The sequence below is a fragment of the Lutra lutra genome, chromosome 3 (assembly GCF_902655055.1).
Source record: "Lutra lutra chromosome 3, mLutLut1.2, whole genome shotgun sequence".
NCBI classification, from domain to species: Eukaryota; Metazoa; Chordata; class Mammalia; order Carnivora; family Mustelidae; genus Lutra; species Lutra lutra.
Genome location: NC_062280.1, coordinates 197,725,983 through 197,751,857, shown reverse-complemented (window position 1 = coordinate 197,751,857; position 25,875 = coordinate 197,725,983). Strand labels below are relative to the sequence as shown.

Here is a 25,875-nt window from a genome sequence, read left to right as displayed (position 1 = left end):
AGGGTTGCTAAGAGCACTTCGGGATGTTTTTGCAATGCAATAGGAAGTTCTGAGAAACTAAGCCTTCCTTACCCAAAGGTTAGGGATTTGGGGACCAAGAAGGTGAGGGGATCGAGGGTTTGGGAACCCTGGGAAGTGGGGGGCATCTCAGCATTTCTACAGTCACCCCTGAGATGGAGAGTGGCCTTTTCAACAACTGCCCTCCAATGTGGATCCTCGAAGTCTGTGGTTCAAAGGAGGACTCCCAACAACTGAATTAATGGGACAGTGATTTGTAGCAAGCAGACGTTGCTGGATAACCGACTGCCCCAAAATTCAGTGACTAAAACCAGCAAGTACTTATTCTGGTCGCCGAGGCCTTCTGTCAGATGTGGGATGAACTCTCCCAAGGGCCGGGGTTTGGCCAGCCCCTGGCTAGGTGACAGAGCATCCCACATCACACGTGAGCCCAGACTCAGGCACATGGCGGGGACCAGGATCTGAGAACATAGACTCGCATCAGGGCTCAGAATCGGTGTACTGTCATTTTTACTGTGTTCTTTGGGCTAGAGCAAGTCACAAGCAGAGCTCAAATTCAAAGGGAGGGGAAATGGACTTGACCCTGGATAAGAGAAGTGTTGAAAGTCAGGGACACAGAGAAGAATAAAGAAGTGGGGCCATCTTTGCTATCTACCAAAGCCTCTTTTCTCAAGAGTGACTTCTAACAAATTCATTTACTAGTTCATTCACTTTTCAGTGAATATATACACAACACCCCCTTTTGCAAAGCATTGTGCGGGATTCTAGAAGCCCAGATACAAAAAGGGAGTGAACAGTGTGGCGCTTGGGAACACATCCATACATGGCTATTTTAAACTTCCGTAATTTTATTAGAAATAAAGAAGTCATCTGTATTTCAAAAGGTTAATTTAAAAATTAAGTTTTAAAATTGTACTTTCTTATCACTCTTCTGACAGTCTTCAATGTAGGAGACCTTTTGGAAAAAACTCAGGTTTTGATCCTGACATACTGGAGTTCATACATCAAGTCCATCGTTTCCCAGCTGTGTGACCAAGGACACTTACTAAACCTCTCTGAATTCCAATTTCTTTATCTAACACAAGGAGACCACTCTACCTACCTCATGGCTAATGTCACTATGAACTTCAACAACCCTCAGCTTAAAGCCCGGCTCAATTATAGGTAATAGCCCATAAGCGATAACCTCAATAATCGTGTCTTTTTTTTTTTTTTAAATAAGTGCAGCTTTATCACATATCACATTCACACAGAAGCCGGGCTTGGAAGTGTATTTTTAATAAGATGGTGTGTGAAGTGAGAAAAGTTAAAAGCATGAAGCCGAAAAAAACTAAAAATGGCAAAATGCACATCCTCCTCAACTCGAAAATTATTACAGAAAAAGGCCAACGATATTTACATGGTGGTGCTGACATTTCCTCCCCAGTGTTTCCCGCAGGGAGAGGCCGGGTCGCTGGGAGCCAGAATGGGACATTCTGCTCTCGTTTCCGAACACTACAGCATTATTCATTCTGGCAGACCTGCCACGATGCTCTGACGGCAGGCGAGGAAGAACATAATAAATACAGATTTGGTTAACTCTATTCAGCAGGACAGGTTACCAGAGGGTTGAAAAGAGGCCAAGTGCATCTCCCCAGTTAGAATTGAAACAAGGGAGCAGGCATGGCTAGTGATGCAATGAATTTTATCCTTTGTATAAAATATACAAGCTTTAGCCTCTGCAATCCGGGCTCAAGAAAGAGCTCGAGAAGTAGAATGCTGGGACGTTTTTTCATTAGCCTTATAAATCACTGAATTTCTTACACATTTTGGGGAATCTATTTGGGTCTCCAATAATATTTGCAAATCATACGACAGTCATTATCAAAAAGGAAAATCCTGTTTGATACTAAAAATGTCATATTCTTGTAGTTATGACAAATCTCTTTTTTCTTCCATCTCCTGAAAACATGTACTTAAGGGAAAAGTACATAGTTATTTACTGGTTCAATAAGGGGCTCTGTTCTTGAAACAATTTATCATATTATCATGATTAATATTTAAATTCAACCATTATTATGTCTGTAGTATATGGTAATTTTTATAACAAGGGTGGTAAAATTTTAACCACTATTTTGTATTTATTATGTGGTAATTTATAATTATTTTCCTAGCATTGTAATATACATGATGCCTTGGTAAAACTCGAATATTTTTCATTCCTCTTGATCCTTCTATTTAAAAAAAAATCTCAAAAAATAATGAAAAACAAGTGTACAATTACAGAGAAAAGGTTCGTAGCTCTTCAGGAAATCATTATACATATGGGTGTTTTGGTAAGGAAATGGAGCAGAAGGAGAATTATTTAGAAAGCAGGTTTGTCTCAGATATTTTGCTAAATTGTGTAGTTTCGGTTGTCATGGCAATAGCACCATGATTTAAATAAGTCTATACAGAAATAGAAGTCACTCATACTATATTCATAAGAATCAAAGAAATCTCATTATTTAATGGGGAAAAAAAAAAAAAAAAACTTCCCAGTTAGGATGAGGGAGGGAAAAACATGGTGTGTCAAATTTATTTTTCTGACAAACTGTTTGTTATTTTATCTGTGAAACAGCATAAAGACAAAATATTTAGAAATAAACAACAAAGCGAGCATTACATGGTAAGTGTCTGGAAGGTACTAGGTCCTTGCGGGATCTTTATAGACTCAGGGTCAGCAAAATCATCGAAAGATAAGAGACATACATTCCACTCAGGAAGTCAGGGAAAAAAAAAGAGCAAAATTCTAAGAAAGTTGAAATAGGGATATAAAGAGACTTCAGGACCTAGTAAAAGAAGTAACATTAATTTGAGAAATGAAAAGAAATTGATTTTTTAAGTTAAATAATTCTTACAGGCAAGCTTCAAACACGATTCATCAGTGATACTGGGGCAAAGACATCAATATGAGGAATGTCAGTATTGTCAAACTACAGCTACAGGAGAGACTGAAGGATTATAAAACAAAGTTATGATTTAGTTGGTGAATACATTTAAAATATTAAAATGGACAATTTTCTAGAAAAGATAAATGACTCAAAAAAGAAACAAAACAATCCAGTTAGACCTAAAAACTTTAAAGTAATTAGTATTCAAAAGTCAATCCATCCTCCATCTCCCCAAAATATTTTAGAAAGACTTGCCCCAGACATTCAAGGCGCCTATCATCCTCATTTAGCACAAACCACTGTAGAGGGAGGAACCAGAGGAAGCTACCCAATTTACTCTTTCACATAAATCTGCCAGCAAAGGACTGTATAAGAAGGAAAAAATAGAATCTCTTCTTACTAATGAAAGTAAATCTAAACAATCTTAATAAAGACTAGAAAGTTGAATCTAAGACATCATGACCAAACAGAGTTCATGTTATAAATGAATTATTCAACATAAAAAAATACGCATCACTTTAACTGCTGCATAAGCAAAAAATAGGAGAGAGTAATAGTAATCTTAATCTATAGAGGAAAAAACATATAAAACTTAGCATCCTTGATTGAAAACAATCAGGAAAGATTATCTCCTGGAACCCAAAGTAAGCAGATTACCTGATGGCAAATGTTTAGAGATATTACATTAATTTGGAAATAAGAGAGGAATATCTGCTATCATCACTAATTATCAATGTTGTATGGCAGTGGTAGCCAAAGCAATAAAAGAGGAAGAAGAAATAAGAGACATGAGAGACAAGAGGGAAAAAAAAGTAATTATGATCATTTACTTTATAAAATACTAAGATATTCCACAGGAAAATTATTAGAACTAATAAGAAAAGTCAGCAGGGTTTCTAGATAGAAGATCAACATATGAAATGCAAGATTGAGAGTCCCAATAAACAAATTAAAATGTAATAGAAAAATAACAACAAAAAGTAAAAAGTACATTAAAAAATCAAATAAAGATGTTCAAGAAATTGGTAAAAAATACAAACACTATTTAAGAAAAAAACATGAATAAAAATATAGATCATATTTATGGAAGGAAAGAATTAATAATCTAAAGAAACCAATTCTCCTCATATTAATCTACACATGTATTTCTAGTCAAAATCCCGAAAGGACTTTTATAGGGACTGAGTCAAAGTGATTATAAAATTCATATGCAAAAATAAAGATCCAGTGATAACCAAACCACATAAGAAAATAAAAGTTATTATGAAAACTTACTTATTAAAACAATATATTATTGATACAGTTTCAGTGAAATAGATTAAAAATCAGGAGGGGTGAAAAAACATTTCTAACTAATTGGGGATAACTGGGAGTAGGAACCATGGAATATTTGACTAAAAATATAACATTATATTAGTGCTTCCTATAAACAAGTTCCTGATGTATTGAAATCGAAGGGTTTTAGGAAAAAAAATGTAAGATGACTTTGAATTAGGAGAAGGACATCATTGATAGGGCCCTAGAGTCAGACAACTGAGCGTCCCTGAACCAATCCCACTGCATATCTCTCCTAGTACATCACCAGGGGACGGTGCAGAACCTGCCACGGTCAGCCTCACGTGTCATCAGGGAAATGCAAATTAATGGTCTCCCCGCAATCCTGCCACTAAATATGTACCGGGAGGAACGTATTAAACATGACTCTCAGGAGACGTGCACAAGGATACAACACTGTATCACTGAGAGAAAAAAAATGAAAAGATACTTCAGTGTCCCTCGGAAGAGAAGTAGATGAGAAGATTGAGGTTTCTTCATGGAAGGGAATGAATGCAGCCCTTAAAAAGACTGAATTAGCTCTTTATGTATCAATACAGATAACTCTCACAAGCCGTGTGGATTTTAAAAGGGGACTGCAGCATAAACGTACTGTATGATAGCACTTCTTCAATTCTTAATGGCTCACGGTGTTATAGATTTGTAATAAAAAACCAACATCTAAACAAATTAAAAAAAAACAAATTGTGGGAAATTTACACAAACTTGATGACATTGTCATCTCTGGGGCAGAAGGGGAGGAACAGATCTGTGTTGGTAAACATAAGGAACTTCAGCTTTTAGCTGCAATTTCCTCTTTCTTCCATGTTAATAAAAATCTGAAACAGAAGTGGCAAATGTTAGCAGTGTTAATTCTAGATAGTAGGTAAGTGAGGGACTTGGCCATACCCCTCTGTACTTTTCTTGATTAGTACATCTGCCGTCTCCAATAAAAGACCATTAATGAAGAAAGATATCATATGTTAAGTGGGGAAAAAAAAACAGGGTAAGTCTATTTTCACTTTCCCACAAATGTACAGCAGGTGTTTGAGTATTTCTGTGAGACATTTGGGAATTAATAATGTAAGTTCATTTTTAAGAATTAAGTACTTTACATTATAGTTGATAAAGTAATGCACAAAATATCATTGTACCAACTCTTAATTACCGATCAACTGATGGTCTAGAAATTTAGGTTATCTTTCTTGCAGACGTCTTTTTTGATTTGTCATATCCATCAAAGGCTTTAAATCTTTATAATCATTTCAATAAATTGTTAAGGGAAAAAATTGAAACTAAAAAGTAAACATTTGGTTTTGAATCAATTCATTTACACTTTCAATCCTTACTTCAGAAGCAAGTTTCACTTTGTTCCCAGTTTCGTGTCCATAAAGGAGGACAGCTAATCTCCATGACCTTTTTGGAACTTTTAACAGGGATTTATAAAATACGTAACAAATGAGAGAGAGAGAAAGAGAGAGAGGATGAGATTTTACTTAGGATTCTCAAGTGAGTTTCAGTAGATCATTTGGTCAGATGTTTTCTTGGGGAAATTACTAATTTGTCAAAATAACAGTAAAAAAACATTGACTTTCTAGATATTTTCTTCTTATTCTACTTTTCTATCACCATGTAGATTGTTTCTTCACTTATTTCAGCCAAAAACAACAACAACAACAAACAAAACAAAACAAAACACCAAACCAAACCAAACCACAACCACCACCACCACAACAGAGGGGCATTTCAAACTTTCCCTATGATTCCTTGAGCATTATGGGGAAGATGTATGTAGTTTGGCAAAGAGATTTAAATTATTTTTCATACTCCTTTGCTCTGCAATTGTCACTGAGCCCTGTCCCACCCCACACTGTTGAGAATCACTACAGATCCTCTAGTCAGTGACATGGATAGTCCCAAAGAGCAGAAAACATTTAAATCTGGAGATAGGTGATAATTGAACAAGTTCTCTTCCATACTTGGGGGGGGGGTGCAGATATTTTGAAAAATCTGTCCCTTATTTTCAATAAAATCTTTCCTACTCATTGGACTCAGGAAGGAGGAACGCACAGCCTACTGTAAGCTTCCAGTTGGAGGGAATGATGGCCAGCCCTCAGGTAAAGCAGAGGAGAGCTTTCTGTAGATAGCATGGCTTGGTCATGATCCTGCTGGAGCCTTTGGAGATTTTCAGGTCCCTGGGATGCACAATTCTCACCACCCAGGGTGCTCCCAATGGCTGTCACTCTGGAGAAGACTACTCTACCAGCTTTTATCTTTTAAGCTCAAAGACTCACCCTCCCCAAACTGACCGTGTTTCCTTGCAAAAGAGAAAACAAATTAACTTCCCTAAGAACCATTGATAAATATTATGGCTACTTCCATAGCCTTTTAAAAGTCTTTTTAAAAAGTCATAGGTTGCACCTGACATTTAAAGGAAATAAAAAAGTTCTCTGGTTAAATAATTTAAGAACAAGGTAGAATGATATTATTACACACACCCCTGATTGGAATTTAGGTTTATGCCTCAGGCGGATCAGAAGGAGGAGGTGCAGAACTCATGACAAACCCCGCGCACAGCGGCAAACAAATGATGTAGAGATGGGATCTGGAACTGGTCAAAGGATGGCAGGGAAAGTAGATATTCGGTCAAACACTGCAGGCATGAACTGTAATGCAAACGGCTGGTCTGCAGAGCAGCAGAAAGACACTCTGCCCTCCGCTACACTCAGGCCCCCTAGCTCCTTGTAAACCGACTTTCTGACTCTCTGTCCCTGAAGGACAAGAGACTCTTGACAAATATGCGGTTACGGTGAAACATCGACTCTATGACGTCTAAACTTCCAGAACAGTCACAAGCTTACTATCATACAAGTGTTTTAAGAATTGTTGCTCATCTATTAGACGGTACCTCAGGGTATTTTTTTTTAAATCATACATTTCATCTAAAATTTTAAAAGATAATTTTTAACTTAAAAAAATCTCAACAAAATCATTACCCCCAAAAATTGGACTTAAAAATCCTCAAGAACTCCTGGTAGACTGGGAACCACCCTGAAGGTATTAATTCAGAATTTTTTCATTTCTTTAATCAACAAATTAAGGAATTATTCCAGCCCAGGCACATGGATTTTGTTTTGCTGGGTGTGGTCTTTCAATCACCAGGAATTACGTGAGGGATTCTGGGTGTGTGTGTGTGTGTGTGTGTGTTTACACCATTCACTGGATTCTCAAATGAGACTCTGACCTACAAAAAGTCACATAACATTTCTTAAGTACATTAAGTGCTACCTGATTGGATCAGAGAGATAAATGGTAATCACAGCAAACTTGTCTACAAATTCTATATAAACGGGAAAAATATTACTTTCTACTTAAAATCCTTGGAAATCCAACAAACATGTGCATATGCACCAAAAAATTCTCAGAATTAATAGTACATGAACTGAATCCTTAGCAGAACAAAACTCAGGAGAATCCCCCCAATAAATGTAAGCCGTATATCCTGTTCACCCCATTAATCCACCGGATTCTCATTTCAGAGCATGAAGGTAGAGATGGGCCTCCTCTGCCACTCTCTGAGGCAGTCTTCAGACCCACTACAGATTATCCAAAATGCTGACATGGGTTTCTTTTTTAAACCAGCCTGCAGAACTCTCCAAAGCTATAATTATATTTTCCCTACAGGAAATATTTGTTCTCTCTAATTAAGGAAGAATAGCTCATCTCATCTAGGGAAGGAGCTCGGTGCTTCTGACGATGAACGTTAACCTACTTGTTACGATCTTACTGCAGATTTTCTATGTTCGTTGAGACGCTCAGGTCCTGGGCCGGAGCGGAAAGGACTCACCGGCGATCACCAGGCATCACGACAGCACCTCAAATTTATGCCCCACTAGGCCTGCTCCTCTCTTCTCATTTCAGAGAGTGTGTCGTCAGCGGTGACACTCGGGGAAGCCGCCCCCACAAGCGACACCAGGATCCGCTGCAGTGACCTTCGCCGCCCGCTGGGAAGCCACAGGCATTTGGTGACCGTGCTGACGGAAATCTTTCCGGACATCTAGCATGTTCCGTGCTGCCTTACAAAATGCTTTTTCCTTACTATCAAAATGTGTGAATTTAGAAGCAGGGTGAGATGCAGAAAATATACTACTGATGATTTTGGGAACCAAACCATCGAATTGATATGTGAATTCAAAGGAAAAGAAAAAGAGAAAATAATGCTAAAGAAAATTTCAACTTCTTTCTAAAATAGTCTAGCTTCTTTTCTCACTGGTGTATCTGTGCAACACCTCTGTGTGTAATTCAAACCCACACTACACATGTCCTGGGTGGGCAAGGGGACATTTAATAGTGTGAGAAATTTTCCAACTGATTCCTTCTCAACAACCTTCTTTTCTCTCTCCATACTCAATCTATGGATGGAAAGACAGACTCTGGGCATTTCCCAGGGTGGTGAGCCCTTACCTTCCAGTGAAAGATAAGATGGCTTTCATTTTTAAAGCCTAAAGCCTTCATCCCAATTTCACCCCATTCTCCCACCTGTCCCCCTTGTCTACCCCTTTCCCCGCTGAGAGCACCAGCTCTCCGCTCACCAATGCAATCCTCCTCATAGCCAGAACCCATCCAGCCACCTCACACTCACCTGTCCACAGAGCTGGCATCCTCCATGTGAGTTTTTCCTCAAGGAACCCCTACTTCCTGGGAAATATGGTGTCTAAGCCATGGGGACCTCATTTTGCAACCACCAAGGAGCACACATGATACTCTCAACTAGTTGGGCTCTCTGCAAGTGAGTCTCGGACGTATCAGCACAGAAAGGGACAGAGGATGGAGACCAAATGATGTGAATCCATGGTCAACCACTTACTGCAAAGCCTCTGAGCAAAGAGAACACCCCTCTCAGGTCTGGAAGCGTACATGAACAGCGACGTTTCTATTTCTAAAGAACAACATATTTCCTCTATTTGGCACTCTTCAGAACACACAAGGTCACCGAACCAAAATTCGACGAAAGAGACTGGACTGTATCCCGGCTTCCCAACATGCTGTCTATCTACACCTCTTCCGAACCGTCCGTCTCCACAGACAAATCACCGTCAGCCCGGAAGCCTTCCATCCAGCCGCACCCACCGGGGTTTGGGGGATTTAGCCAAGCAGCCGTTCCTGCTGTGTCAGGCCCTGCATGGACAACATGGGGTCCTCTCGTTATCCTCAGACGACCCTGGACTCCAACCAAAGCTCCTGGGGGAATCGTGAGGAGCAAGCTTGGATACTCAAGGACTCGGGATGAAAATGAGGCAAATGTTGGTTTGGGCGTCTGAAGACATGTGGGGGGAGCTCTTCCAAAGTTTCTATAAGTCCCTGAAGCCGAAAGTAACTAATCATAAAGTCCTTAAATGTTTATGTTTAGCTCAACTAAAATATTGTAAGAACGCAATACAGCATAAGCATATTTAAGAAACTGAACGCTCAGTACAACCCCCCAAATCTCCATATGTATGCTCGAAACTCCGTTTATCTACCGCATACATTTGCATGCCAAATTGTGCCGCCCAGAAGTGTGGATTTCAGAACAAGCGGACGCAAATGAATGAACGAACGAACAAATGAAGGCATGAACAAATCGGTGAGTGGGCAGATAAATCAAGTGTGCCATCCACACCACGTGGCCCAGCCTCTTCCCCTCTACCTGCCAACCTTTCACTCTCCATCTGTTTTTTTCTCAGGGCGTGTCGAACGGTGGAAAGGAACACCGTCACGGGTTCTGTTCCTCCGTCGGCCCCAGGATTCAGAAGGCGTGATGAAGCGAGTGAAATCAATGGCAGGTTTCAGCATCCGAGACACGTGGGGACCGTCCCAAAGGTCCCCAACCCCTCCGCTGTTCAAGAACGTCGGCAAGCAGCCGAGTCCGCACCGAACTCTGGTGAAGGAACCATGTTAGGAACAAGCAGTCCCAGTAAATTTCACGTCGCCCGTTCAATCTCAAGTGTCGCATCATGAAGCAGGTCCAGGTTTAGGAGCTGCAAAAATCACTTTATCGTTTCCTTTAAATCAAGGTATTTATTACTCATTCGACTTCAGCTAGAATCGCCGGCATTTAGCTCATTTCGGAATCACAAGGATGATTCCTGTACAAAAGTGAGGTGCTGTTTAGAGCCCGTGTCTTGTTTAAAAATTGTAGAAAGTGAGTAATGAAAGTGTCTGCAAGTCCTCAAGTCACTGTCCCATCCTCGAGTCCGTCTCTGCCTTCAACCCAGAGAAATCCTGCCCCAGAATCACACCTGGGAAGCTGTGGGGGGCCAGGGCCCTGTGTGTGGAGCGCGTGTTGAAGGGACTGCCCCAAGCATGGGTGACACGTGGGGAATGAAAGCCCGAACACCTTCCTCACCCCGAGTTCTGTGGAAGGAGAGGTCCAGCGTGGGAATGTGTGAGGAGCCAGAAAGGGTCGGGGATAAACATCCTCCAGCTTTCAAAAAGGCAAGACATCCCTCACTTCCTGGCCTCTGGCCCCATCTCCCAGGCCCCTTCACACCCCTCCTAGAAGGCAGCCCACTACCACCCTGGTCCCGCCGGCAGGAGAGAGCACTCTCGTCTTGAGACGCTTTTAATTTCGGCCCCAGCTGGGTGTTTGGGAACTTAGAGGATTCTCAGGAACATGACTTGTGAGCAGACACATCTTGGGACCTCCCACTGTTCTTCCTGGGGCAATGATGTATTCTCCTGACACGACACTCTTTAAGGGAAGGTGAGGCAAGAGAAGGACCTGTGTTTTCCCGACACCACAAATCACACATTGTAACAAGGTTGTTACGCCAAGATAAGTAATAATACCACAGAGGCTGGGGACAATTTTACTTATGTTGACAGAATAAAAGAAATACTTCCTAGTGGGCGAACATAACACTGTCCATACTGTGACCTTTTCAGATGAAAGATAAATTTAATGTGTCTCCCTACTAACTTTTTCAAAAGGTTTGTGATTTTATTAAGTAGAGGAACAGGAGCTACTTAAGAGCAAGCCTTTCCTTTTGAAATGTTCCACTAGAAACAGCCAAACCGTATCACGAACCAGAGAAGGCTTTCTACAATGATGAGGCAAAATAATTCATGGGGGTAGGAGGTATGGAGGAACTTTATCCAGATTCCTTTCTATGTCCCACAGGTGGGGGGATGCTTAAGGTGATGTTCTGGAACACAGCGGGTGGACCTGGAAAGGAACCTACATAGAGCTACAGGAAGACGCACAGACGGAAGCATGGGAGGGGACCGTCCCTAAGCGTTCGCACATCACAGCTGCTCTCACCGGGTCGCGGGCTCAGGAAGCAGGCGGATCCGGAAACTGTAGGGTACTGCGGTTTCCTGATCAGGGAAGCTAACTCCCTGGGGGAAAGGGACACTGGGAACCATCTCAAGGCCTCCTGAGAAGAGTAAGCAGGAGGATTTGGTCTGACTGTGATTAATGAAGCGTCTGATGGAAGACTTCTCCTCGAGGAGAAGAAGGGCTGTGTCTCTGGGGAGGGAGCTCCCACCCAGCTTTAGATGGGCAGGGAAGAACGGAATTAAGGCAGCGTCCTCCGTGGGCTTCACAGTTGCCAATTTCCTGCGTGCGAGGTTACAAGACTCTACACATGGACCTCCGTGTGGTTCAAACATGGGATCTCTACGCCGACTCTGGTCATGGGGTGTCAGTGACAATGTAGAGGGGAGTTGAGGCCAAGGACTCCCAGACCACAGGGGTCTCCTGCATGTCTAGTGACCACATCTTGAGAACGGTCAAATGGGAGGACTGCCACACCCTAAGACAGGTGGGTTCATCTGTATCCTTCAAAAATATTGGACGAAAAAGACCCAAACCACGTAGCACAGGAGTTCTAGGGCCTACCTGCTTTCTCGCATCAGATAGGCTTTGGCTCTTTCAAGCCAATCAACCCTTTTTTTTTTTCTCTCTTTAAGATTTTATTTTTTTATTCCACAGAGAGAGAGGAGAGAGCACAAGCAGGGGGAGCAGCAGAGGGAGAGGCTGAGCAAGGAGCCTGATGCGGGGCTTCATCCTTGGATCATGACCTGAACCGAAGGCAGTTGCTCAACCAACTGAGCCCTCCAAGGCGCCCCTCAAGCCAATGAACTCTTACATTAGCGCTCCCTTCTTGTTAAGTGGAGATCCTTGCCCTGGTCCTGGGGTTTCGAAGCTCCGTGGGCTGGAACTCTCCCACCCCTGCGGGAGGTCCTTCCCCATTGGCGTGAGCAGGGGGCGGCCCTGGTGGGAGGCCGGGAGCTCTCCTGCGGGGGCGCCACCCCCGAATTGCTGACCGGCCCACGGGCTAGCCCGCCTGCGGGACTGCAGAGGTCAGAAGCGCTTGCCCACTCGGGGGCACCCCCCGGCTCTGCTGTCTCCCTCCCCGAACCCACAGAACCCGTGTCCCGGCTCCGCGCGCCGCACTCCGCTGAATCATTTCTCGGATAATGCGGTGAACGCACGGGGCGCACGGGGCGCGCGAGGACTGCAAGCGGCAGCGAGCCGTGAGCAGGTGCTGGCCAGACGCGCCGGAGGGGCCGCGAAGGCCTGGCCGCGGTCGCAGCGCCCCAGGTCACGACCGGGCTGGGAGGAGGAGCGGGCTGGCATCTCGGAACTCCGAATTAGGCCTGTGTAGCCTTCACTCCAGAGGCCGAAGTGATAGTTCGGAGAAAGAAATGTCCCAGAAAGTGGTTCACAAGCCACAGCTCTGATTCGTGTGGGATTCTCAAAAGGAGATTCATCAGGAGGGCATAAAGGAGCAGCACATCGGCCCGCGCCACAATCTCCCAGGGCGACCGTTGCTCCCACGATACCTGTGTCGTTCTTGGCTGGCTAACAGGGTTTCTTCTGAAGCTAGATTATATGCACGCACTTTCTAGTGTGAACACTACAGTTTTAGACAAATAAAGGCGTCAAATTATTATATGTATCATATGTTATTATATGGTATGTATATTATATATTACATGTACATTATTATAGACGTACATGTATATGTTAATAATTTCTATTACTATATATGTGCATAATTATATTGTATATTATATATTATTGTATATGTCTATAATACATATAATATGTATATATTACATGTTATATATTATCCCATTATTATGTTATATATTAGGATACTCTGTATCATGATATTCTATATATTATATAGAACGTGTATGTATATTATAGTATAGTAGAGTATGTATAGGGCTATGATATATGATACAGTAATATATGTTACATATAATACATTATATATAGTAGTGCACATGATACAACACATTGTATATACAACACATTGTATGTGTTGGATCTGTTGCTATTTTCATTAATATTCCTTTTTGCCTACTTGGATCAAATCATTGTCAACTGAGCCTAATAAGTAAAGTTCTGGCGTGTTTTGATTTCTGGAGTGTCCTGACCACAAAGCGTGTCCCCTGAATGAGAGCTGTCCCAGCAAGCTCTCACTGTCTCAGCCCGTGTGTGCAGCCTGGACGGGCATTAAGCCCACGGGAGGCGACAGGCTGGGGACATCCACGCGGCAATCTTACTGGCTCGATTCTGGCCAAGCAAATACTGCAAATGCGTTGATTCATCATAATTAATTACTCCTCACCATCTCCCACATTATACCTCAGGATTTTAACTTAGAAGCGACCCTATTTAGAATCTAGGTAGAGAAAGTAACATCTTTCAAAATGTATAACGTTATTGATTTTGTACCTATTTCACCGTAATCCAGGAAATGAGTCCAGCTTTCCAAGAAGAAACATTTCATCTGATTCAATTTCACTTGTTTTCTTTTAATAACTTGTTAGAGTACATCTTATTTACAGTTATTCTCTCTTGCAAAATTTACCAAAAACAAACAAACAAAAAAACAAATCTAGTGTGAAAAATACTCCCCATCAACATCCAGAGTGCTCGCCAACTTGAACCCTGGGGATGCACATTTTTAATATAACAGTTTCGACACAATTACTCATTTCAAAAACATGAAGGATTCATAAACAACCAAAGCCTAAGTTTATCCAAATTTCAAGACCTCTCAGACTTAAGAAATGGGTCTGTAAATCTACAAATCCTTCAGCTTTCCCTGAATTTCAATGAGTTAGAAATACTACAAACATAACCTTTCTTTGCAGTATTTTGAGACTTAAATTTAGGTTTGGGTGACCCCGGGGAGAAACGAGAGAAAAACATGGGAACTATGACTCATCTAAGAATAGTGTGTATTCTAAGTTAAACTTCTAATACATTAAAACATTGCTAATTTCCCGCTAATCTCTGTCCTCATTCATTTGCTTGGTAAAGAATTTTTTTAAAAGACAGCACTAACACCATCAATTTACATATTGACACAGTGGCAATATTCCCACTGAGAGGGAAATACTATGCTTTCCAAGGATTGTATTCGTATATTTTTCTCTGTGTGTGTAGTCAAACATCGAGGCTATGTATTATGTATGTATGTAATTTAGGGTTCTGCAAAATTTAAATGCCAAATGGAGGGGTGTCTGGGTGACTCAGTCAGTTGAGCATCTGACTCTTGATTTCAACTCAGGTCATTATCTCAGGCTCATGAGATCAGGCACACCCAGCTCTGGGCCCTGTGCTCAGCATGGAGCCTGCTTAAAATTCTCTCTCCCCCTGGCCCTTCCCCCTACTCCTGCTCTCTCTCTCTCTCTGTGTCTTTCTCTGTGTCTCTAAAATCAGTCAATCAATCTTTAAAAAGAAATGTGTCAAATGGAAATTTTCTAGAAGTTTCTATGTGCAGCTGGATTTATAACATTAATTTTTTTCAATGTCAATTTCAGCAACACAGCCAATAATTTTACACAAGATTAATTTGCAAGACTTAGCATATTAATATCATTCTGCACGTTATCTTCATATTTAAAGGAAAATGACAAATTCACAGACAATAAACAGTTCTAAATCCAAGAATCCTCACCAGACCAAACGCTAAGGCACAGCTGCTGAAATATCGATAATACCACACCCAGATCCCAAACCCTAGGCCGCACTGTGACTCATCCACCTGCTGTGCAATTCCTATGTGCACATTCCAGTGAGGCCTTCACTATCCCTTCGTCCTTGATGTCTTTTGAGATGTCCACATTTCTTTAAGAACTGTCCATTAATACATGTTACTTCTAATGTTTTCCAAGAAACTTCCAAAGGCAGCGAGTTTTAAGAATTTAGTGAAGAACTCTATGTGGACACCAAAAGAAATTCTCAAAAGGTTTCATTCAAAGACAAGCCTACATGTGAAGACTTCTGGATGCACTTCTGTTTTCAGCGACCCACTCAAGGTCATTATCAGTGCCAAGAATATCCACACAGTTTTCCACTGACGAGATGCCATGGCGGTCTGTAATTTTTAGATGTTCAAATAATCCTGAAAAGCTACTGCTTTAAAGGTGATGAAGGCTATGAATCTAAATGATAACCACGGAGACCTTTCATCCAATAATCTACAAGTAAGGGAAGGAGAGAGGAAGACATCCTAACCAGAAACACATCACCCAGTTGGTCCTAAGAGAGGCATGGACTCCTCAATGAACATTACATACTTTAGCTGTTCTTAAACAGTCTTCTTCCCAGATTTATATATATTTTTTACATTCCTTGGTGCTCAGAAGCCACACACACCTGCAGCCCAGAGAGAAAGCACGTGATAGGATTTGATTAATTCATCAGCGTGTGAGCATGGGGGAAGGGGGTTAAATCCCTACGAAAAAGTCAATCAAACCCGTTCGGTAAAATCACTCGTTAAAATGAGATGTTTGCACGACAGCGTAATTGCAGGAGGGGAGCCCTTTAAGTTGGCTCCCACAGGAGTAACACAGATGACCAGTGTCCCCCAATCCTACCTGCTGTGCTCATCTTGACTGTGGAGGCAACTGTTCATGGTATTCACCAAGAAGCTAAACAGACGACCGAACAGGGACTTGGCCAAGAGATCCCGGTAAAATTCAGCCATCTCCACAGTATGTCGCCGTATGATGGTGTCCCCTGCAGCCACAGAAAGGAGAGAAGGGAGGTCATGGCTCCCGTCACGTAGAAGCAGACAAGACCGCGCACAGCCATTCTATCCCTTACCCACCCCCCTACACCAGAAGATGTCACAGTGATGCGACAAGGCTGAGAAATGAGGTCTCTGCCAGTTGTTCCTTAAAATGTTTCCCAAAGTGACGGCCACATATGCGGGAGTCCTACTTGCTCCTGACACTGAGCCCAGCTTTGGATCTCGAGGCAAGCTGTGTAATTTCTTCTCCGTTAGGGAATCAGCTGTGGGCGGGGGTGCCCTCTTATCCAGCTTTCCCGTAGCCGCTCACTGGTTTGAATATGAATTGTCCCCAAGGCCCTCCGAAACCTGCCCACCTAGAAAATTAGTCGTATTTTAAATATTTTCAGAGACATGGTCTAGCTAACCCAAACAGGAGTGTGGAGTTTGGAACAGGTTGAGACCTTCAGGTAGAAATGTTTACATCATTCTCTAAGAGATGGTGACTAAAATTTTGAGTGATAAGGTTTTTACAAAAGACAAGAGAAGAAACCAGGGGAGGGGGAAACAAGTGTGGACGATTTGGAGCTGAGCCTGTGATCGTTCTGTTGCTAGAGACGGAGAGGAGGGCGGAGTCTAGCTCTCATACTGTGTCACGTGGCCAGCCGGGGAACCTGGGCCACGCGGCCAAGCAGGGGGCTTAGTAGTTGACAATGACCGTGTGAAGTAACGGTTGCGTGAGTGTCGGCCAGTGCAGGAGAGCTCCTTCTGAGATAGGCAGATTAAAAAAAAAAAAATCAGCAGATAAGGAAGACTCAGAGACCTACAAGTTCAAGGCCATGGAGATCAACAGACAAGGTGACCATGAACACAGGTGTGCCATTTATGATATTATAGAATTCAGGTCTCCAGAGTGCCCATGACTGAGGGTGTTGGGTCGCCAACATGGCGGGTGAGTAAGGACACGAGGACAGTGTAAGCAGAAAAATGGGTATATAGGAATTCTAGATATTAATGGTGTGTTCAAGTTTTTCTTTAGAAAGTCATGAGACATGATGATTTTGGAGAAGTTCAAGAAATGAAATAATTAGATGCGAGGGCTGGTGGGAAAACGGTTCAGAATAAGGCATAAGAGTGAGGTTGGCCTGAATGTGAAGGGCGTACAGGGCCACCCTAAAGGTGAGGTTTATTCGGAAAGAGGTGGGAGCATCTTTGAAAGGCTGTGGTCCACAGATGAAAGTCACATTTGCAGAATGTGATTCAGAAAGACTATTCCCGAAGCAGTGGAGAAGGGAGACAGTACGAGATGAGGCCAGATAAAAGATTCAAGAGGAGGTCGTTCCATGATGGAGGGAAGGAAGGATGCCTTAAGACAGTGGCGGCGAAATGAAGAGAAGGCAGTGAGACTCAGAGAGAGCCGGGGAGGAGAGCTGACGTGTGTCTGGTCTACGCGCGGAGGAGGAGGAGGCAGCGGCATCAAAATGACTTTTGCACAACCGCCTGGATGATGGGGAGACTCGTAACATCTGGAACATGGAGGGGACACTTCTGGAGCTGGGGGCAGGAATGACCAGCCACGTCCCTAAGCGTCTGCAGGGAGGGAAGAGAAGCAGCAGGTCGGACAGTGGTGATTTCGAGAAAACAGATCAGAGAGAGGCTGAGTTCTCAAACTTTCACTAAGAGGGAGGTTGGTAGGGCAGTGGTTTCGGTCAATATCTCATCAAGAGACGGTTTCCGCCAAGGCACACGTGGGAAAACCACTTTCCATGTCCACTGCAGGGAGACAGATGCGCGTGGCGTGTGGAGAGTCACGGCGGGAGGCGGACAGCACGAGATTCTAGTTCCAAACACACCCCTGCTAGTGGCCTGATGGCAAAGTTAGTCTCTTGGAGTCTTCATCCTCTCATCTGTTAAAAGAAAACGTGATGCCCACTTCCTAGCGATCTGTGAGAATGTTAAAATTCCAGCGTTTCTCGCACTTGGCACAGTGCCTGTCCTCTCGAGAGTGACCAAGAAATGGCAGCTCTCTTCCAAATCACACCTAGAGGAGAGAGGACGCACCTCACTGACGGGGGCACAGGCACACACAAATGGTTCCAATTACTTAACTGAGTATATCCTCTCGGACTGAAGGCCTGATTGGCCTCAAATGACAGATGAGTGAGAGAAGGCAACGAGTTCATCAACACGGTCTCTCAAGACCTCCGAGGGTTCCAACACAGAGTCCCAGCAAGTGACCCGATGGGCTCATGATGCTTCTCTCACTCGGCATTCAGCTCACAGAAACAGTTCCACGGGATGGGGAAAGGAAGGTTGCGTTTGCTCTCCGTATCTCGGAGGAGACCACAAACTGCCCAAAGGTCAACATCAGAGCAGAGTAACACTTACCTTTCAAATACTGGATGTCAGTGGTTTAGAGCAGACAGCAATTCGTCGGTTGAAACTTGCAACATCCAGCCACTAAAGGTGAAGCAGGATTGAAAGCACAGGTCAGTATGTATGTTTGGATGGCGAGGGCACTACACATTATGGTTGTTACTTGCAAGTTTATGGCACAGACCCATCAGGAACTGTGTAGATTAGAGGGACTCCGAACGAGCGCTCTAATTACCAAAGTGAACTGGAGACACCGCTTCTGGGAGGGACAGCGCTAACGAGCTCGTGGGCTCCTGCCTGAAATCTGCACGTCGCTTCCCTCCTTGCCCTCGCAGGACAGCCCTGATGTTCCTCCCAGCCCCCCGCTGAACTGCTTGGATAGGAGGTGAAGATGGCATGCTCGTTGACAATCTGTGGCTTGACGGTATTTTGAAAAAATCTGGGAGTGACTAACAAGGCAACTTCAAAGGGGAGAGAGAGGCTCTTGGCAAGACCTTTGAAAGGAAGTAATTATATTGTTTAAACTGTTGGGCTAATAGCTCAGCCCCCCCCAACACACGGGGGGGCAGGGTGGGCCAAGGGCATCCGGCACACATAAATAAACCCAAGTACGCGTCTAAGAACCGACTCGGTCAGTGTGGGAAGCACGAGAACATCACGTACGCACTGCGATCATCTCCCAAGCCATTTGTAAGAGAGAAGAACAAAGTGGATACAGCTCTTTCATTATTATTTTTGTTATTATAATATATTTTTTTACCCTTCTGAATTCTACTCTGCAGAAAGGGCTCCTTCCCCAGGGCTTTTCTGTACTCTGTCTCCATCTACCGGCAAGTCTGCAAAGCTGCGCACCCGCGAGGTTAATGGGAGCTCTGTTCCACTGACCTTGTTCCAGAAGCTGGAGGTCAGAGACAAATGCAGAGTTGGCCTCGGTCAGAGCCGTGAATCGAATGTCTCCAATGTGTAATATTGCAGCCAGAATCACAAACAGATTCTCTACCTCCTACGTGTTTTACAAAGACAGAAAACAAGCAGAATTGCTTAGACGAAAGATGAAAAGACAAATCCTTTAACAACCTAATAGCTTTAAAAAAATTGATGCAGGCCCTGTTGGTGGGGCTGTGACTTTTCAGATCTGGAGTGTCTGGTCAGAGGACCGCCCATCTCCAGCTGGAAAACAAAATCACATGAGTGCACATTTCCTCTAATCAATGTCTCTGCTCCTTAAAGAGGGAGAGGATGTGACTCTCTGACATAAACGGACAGTTTCTAGATAAATCTCGTCCTGAGACTGAATCACCGCGCCCTGATGGGTCGCACGCGTCTTCCTGGGGCTGGTGCGGGACCCCACGCTGAGGCTGCGACCCGAGAGGGCTTGGGCGCTGATGTCCATCTCCCTGTGCTGTCCCATCTGAGCTAAACTGATGGTGTGATTATAGGACTTCTCACTTCTGCCAGAACATTTAGGAAGGCACGATACAAACATCTATGCCTAGATTAAAAAAATGCTAATTGTTTTTTAAGGTATTTTAAGGAAAAGAGAAAGAAATGGGTGTTGGCAAGAGCTATCTTTGAGCAGAAGGGAGAAGGAAATAAGACACTGTCTGCTGCAGGAGGAGATCTGAGAATCTGGAACTCTGCATAAAGAAAGAAATCAGACCTTAAATTTGGATTATGGACAGTCATTTTGAGGCGACAATGAAAAATCAAGAAAAAGCTGGAACCAAGAAACATTTCTCTAGAACAATCTTTTAGTATCATGACATTGAGAGTGACACCGGTTCAGTTCCATGCTGGGCAAGTGACATAATCTTGTAAATTCTCATTTCCCTACCATTAAATTTTGAAATAAAAGCTGCTGCCTGTGACAACTTACTAAGAGCAACTCGTACTTGCTTTATAAATATATAAGTGGGTGATGTAGCTCTGACTCTCCTCTAGAACTTCTAGTTTTCACCACAAAGTATAACTCTATTATCTTCAAAATGAGAATGCTGACAAGGACAGTCTCTAAGTAATGTTTAGGTCTATACTCTAGGACTGTGGCATTGCTTGCAAACGGTTTTGGTACCCCACCAATCTCAGGTTATGGTTTCAAATTTTAGTCAGTTATGCTGCTTTGAAATAACCGTTTTCCTCCTCATGCTCCCTGACACTGCTCTCCCCCTTTGTAATAAATACAGTCACTCCTCAGTAGATGTTTCCAGTGCTCCGTGACGCAGGCATTCTAGGGACAAGGTCACGAAGAAGGCCTTGTTGGGACCTCAAGGATCTGAGAGCTTAGCTGTGGAGACAGAGGAAGACCACCAGCCACACTACGTACGAATCACAGTGTGCTGAATATTGTGCCCTGTGAGACGAGGGCTGCCGCCCTGTGTCTGTGGAGACCCGAGTAATGGTCACCGCCATCCCTGGACACAGGTGGAAGCTCCTTGATGAGCAAGCCTTCTTCGAGGGCCTCCCCAGCCCAGAAATGCCTTCCTTCTAGTCTTCCTGGACAGGAGCCATCCCTCCTAAGTGCATTGAAATGTCCCCATAGCCATCAACCTCAAGCATCACAGCGAAAGGACTACCTTCATGTCTTTTGTTAAAATGCACATATTTCTTTTACCAGAAGGGTTGTTCGATTCTCTTATTAGCTACCTTGGGGGAAAGCATATTTTGGTGGCCCTGCCTTTGAGAATCCAATCATGGATTTTTAAAGCCCTGTTTCCAGGCAACGGGTACTTTGGTAGAATGATTCCTTACCCGTCTCTATATCCCAGTTTCCTAGAAGGAAGCAGAAATTTTAGGCACAGAAGAAGGGGGAAAAATAATTAAAAAAGTACAACAGTTGCAAATGCAAGGACAGAAAAGTGCAAATGGGCGGGAGTCACTAAAAGACAGAAATGTAGAGATCGGATCATTAGAGAGAGAGAAAGAAAAAATAAGATACCATGTGATTGTACGGCCCTAGAACTCCCATCTCTGAATGGGGTGAGGGGACGTGCCCAGAGCTGTTTCATTTAGGGTGAGTCCCGATCTACCCAGCCTTTCCATACCTTGCTGCCCCGTGAGTGGTATCTATGTGTGCTAGGGAAAAATAAAAAATAAAAACAAAGACCCAAATCCACCAACTGACTATAAGAAAAAGAAGATCTATAAATCTATGGCTACCTCTGGGTTGCTAAGCTACTGGCATTCCAAAGGTACCGGGAAAAGCCACTGTGTGAGGGGAAGAGAAATCTGAGGGGTGGTGAGGGGTCTCCGCGCTCAGCTCATTTCAGATCTCCGGCCCACTAAACCTATGTTGATTCATTAACCACTGACCTCACGAGGCTACCTAAATTTAAATTAATTAAAACTAAGAAAAATTAAAAATCCACGCCCGTATTTGCACTTGCCACATTTTAAGTGCTTGGTCTAGCGTGGACCTACCCAGATCCAGAACATTCCCATGATTACAGAAACTTCTACTGCAGAGGAGTGGTTTAAACATTTTAAATCGTATTTTTCTACCTCATGATGCCTGTTGGTATTTGGTAATTCTTTAAGAGTAAAAAGCACATGTTATGTTGCACAGAAAGATACTGTAGTAAGTCATCAGTTTCCTTTTCAAAGTGATTCTTGGCCACCAACCATTCCCTTAGATTCGCCAGTTTTCTCTGGAGTTGGTCACTGCACGGTTTTTCACCTCTTTGCTCACACGGTTCATTTGGGGAAAAGGTCTCCTGGATCGCCCCCTTGAACAGAGATGCCCCTCCTCTGGTCACTGTTTGTCCTCATGGGACCCACGCCCCTGGGCACCGTGTTGTCAACTTCTCCCACGGGAACGAAAACTCTAGGAGGCAGACACTGTGAGGCTTATTCTTGGCCAAATCACGAGTATTCCCAACCATATCCGAAATATGATAGGGACTCGGTCAATGCTGTTGAATGAATAACTTCTGTACGTTAGTAGAAGGTTGGTTTTCTCAGTGGAATATTTACAGTGTGACTCACCAAGTGACTGAAGCCAATGACATTCAGGGCTTGTTTCAAAAGAGCAAATTTCTCCCTGTTCAGAGAAAGCTCTGCTGTTGAGACATCTTCTGGTCGGGTCTGGTTCAAATACCTGTGAGGACAGAAAGCAGACAGCCTTATGGCTTGGCTTGTGGTCAAGCTCTGGCGGTTGAAAATCACTTCCGCCATCTTTGGTCTCTGGAATAATAGCAATCACCTGGACACTGCGTACCCTGTGTTTACAAGGCTTTGATACATAATAGCATATGATGTTTCAGGAAGGAAAAAAAAAAAGTTCTTGTTGTACCAGAACCTAATGACCCTGTTTCACTTGGTTCTCACCTGAGCTGTACCCTTCCTACCTAAAGGAGAAGGTCACAGAAGTTTTGTGTAGTTCATGTAGGAATCTGCTGGGCCCTGTCCTATGCTTTGTAATTAATACTTTTATTAAAGATTTGTAGTTTAGAGTAATTTATTATTTCTTCTTGTCCATATCCCTTTATTATGCGATGGTTGATTAATCTGTTGATTTATTCCTCTCGTGCAACAATCACATGGGAATCACTTCCCAAACATAGAGTATTAGCAGCTGAGGTTATAAAGACAAAGGCTCATCGCACGAATGTAGAGCAGGGAAGTCAGAGAGCAGAGATGGACAAGAGGAGTTTGTTGATACTCAGGGAGGGGACCAAAGCCAGAGTGGGTGATGAGAAAAACCTGTGAGACAGGACAAAGCTTCCCTTCCAAGAGTAGACACTTGAATAAGAATTTTCCAAGCAAATCCAGGACGTAAGGGTGCCCCAGAAGACTCAGCAACATACACAAGGACGCACGACCTTGACCACGCATGATGTACACAGGGACACCGGTATTTCAGCAGAACTGGAGCCTACAGTGAGAGAAGCCAAGCTTGATGAGGCTGGAGATGTAGTCAGAGTTTCATTTCTCTTGCAAAAGAGCTTCCGTTATGTCTTAGAAACGACGGGTAATCCCAAGGGTCTTGAAAAAAAGAAAGGGCAGGATCAGACTGGTGTGAAAGAGTATTCTGAGAGGCCAATGAAAGATTACCTGGAATGGGCAGGGCTACTAAGGGCTGAGGGAGCCAGTGAGGCCAGCAGTGGTTAAGAAAAGAAGAGGGATAGGGTGTCATAGAGGCAGACCTGGCAGGATGAGGGGACAGACTGGATGGAGACGAAGGAGAAGGAAGAGGATCGATGATGCTTTTCAAAATGACATCTCAGGAAACAGACTGCAGAGTGGGCTCATTCAGCCACAGCCTTTCCAGAAGGAGGGGTGTGTGGTTGAGAGAGAAATCTTCTCTTTGTATTAGCCATGTTGACTTTGAACTACTCGAGGGAGTTCGAGGTAGAATTCCAAAAAATAATTGGCTGGAAGGACCTGAAATTCAGAAAACCCTAGAAAACAAGATCTGGAAGTCATCAACGTGCAGATGACTAAACCCATGTGACCGGTGAGCTCCACCCCAAAACAGACGCTCAGGTTCTAAGGCTGAAGAAAGAACTGAATGTTCAGGAAGGGAGGAGGAACATCACAATAAGCCAGAGTCATCAAAAACAAAGGCTAACAGTTTTTAGGACTGTTGGATGGGGACAGAAGAGAGACAACAGAAATAAGGAAATGCATGGTGTTGTGGGGAGGACACGGATGGGGTTGGTGTGGAGCAGGTGGATGTCTCCTCCCTCAGTCCCAGCTCCCAAGCCTACAAGTGACGAAGCCAGCCCCTGGGGTGGGGACCAGGAGGGTCTCTGGAACAGTCAGGTGCTGAGTGTGAAGCACACGGAGCCAGGGATAAAAGGCTGACAGGAAGGGAGCTGTGGGGTTTCCGAGGAGCAGAAAGTCATGAGGAGGGAAGAGGGGTACAGTGGAGGGTGTACCTTGCACTGCAGGAGGGACATGGCCTCTCGGACCTGCTGGGGAAGGTGACAAATACGGTCTGGAGGTGGCCAGCATCTCAAAGCAGGCGCTCTGAGGCTAACGTGCTTCTAGGGGTTAGAAGTTGGATTATGATTGGGGGATGGGCAGTGAACCAAAGGAAAAGGTCAAGGGCAGCAATAGCAATGAGAACCTGGGTCATGGCGGTCATTCGCCTAAAATTTACCAATTTTAGTGACTCAAAGTCTTAAAGATAGGATATCACAACCTCTCTCAATTCTCCTGCTTCCCACAGGAGTCTTCCCGACTCCCTGACGCCATCTTTCTTTCCCACTGACTTGCGGCCCATTGCCTTGGTCAGTATCCCAGCAAGAGAGACATCACCAAACCCCTTGCAAAGGACAAGGGGCTCCTGTGAACATCACAGAGTCACACGGGGCAAAATACCAGTTTCTTTTACAATAATAAAAAGTCCTCAATTAAGAAGCCCTTACTGATTGGCCATTTCAACAGTTCAGCATCCCCATCCCCCATGTCTTGTGTCCTTATGGTAGAGAATTTCCAGCAGCTAAGACCCGTGGCATGCAGCCACAAGGACCGCCATTGTGGCTTCCGTTACATTCCGGATGGAGGAAACCATGTGACATTAACCCTAGTGGTTGCAGGCGGGATTGTTAAGTATGCAATGGTCCAGGAGAAACCCACGCACAATCGAGACTTTCAGAGGGTAGTTTGCCTGATGGAGGAATGATGTCTGAAAATTGGCTGCATTTTCCTCCTGTGGCCAGAAAAACTTGTTGGCCTGAAAATGCCCCCCCTTACCCGCCCCCCCCCATCAAATAGAACTCAATATTGGTCTTCCATGTAAATTTAAACTTTCTCCCCACTACTCAATAGTGTTTAAAAATGATCACTAGAAGTATGGTTCTTCGCTATCTGCCAAAATTTCATCCTAAAATGGAAAGGTAGTATCAGAAAAAAAAAATTGAAAGTTTGTTTTTTGGAGATTGAAAGTATTCACTTTCCTTTTGACATTATTTATTAATGAAACCACACACAAGGACAGGGAAATACTTGAAAAATATGCCCAGAAAATATTACAACCAGGAACCTAGAGACTTGGAGTTAGATCTGATTTGAGCCTTATTGATGACATTTTAAGTCTTTATTTTCTTATCTGTAAAATGGAGTTTAAGTAGATTAAAAATTGACTAAAAATATTCTCCACTTCTAGTTCACAATGGTTTTATGAGAATCAAGTAAGATACAGTGTGGGGTATGGTTTCTACACTCCCACTGCAGGGAACATGGAGAGTAGGTTTCCCGGAAATACTGTATCTCGTACATATGGGCAGTTTTAG

General features: G+C 43.5%; 1 protein-coding gene across 1 annotated transcript in view; it reads right to left on the bottom strand.

Annotated features, from left to right (window-relative positions):
- The window catches only part of MYO16 (myosin XVI), a 438,349-nt gene that overhangs the window by 192,700 nt on the left and 219,774 nt on the right, over positions 1-25,875 (bottom strand). Inside the window, 5 exon segments of the mRNA XM_047720392.1 lie at positions 16,131-16,272; positions 18,653-18,677; positions 18,679-18,724; positions 19,522-19,643; positions 22,622-22,733. Coding sequence (XP_047576348.1) covers positions 16,131-16,272; positions 18,653-18,677; positions 18,679-18,724; positions 19,522-19,643; positions 22,622-22,733 — 447 coding nt within the window.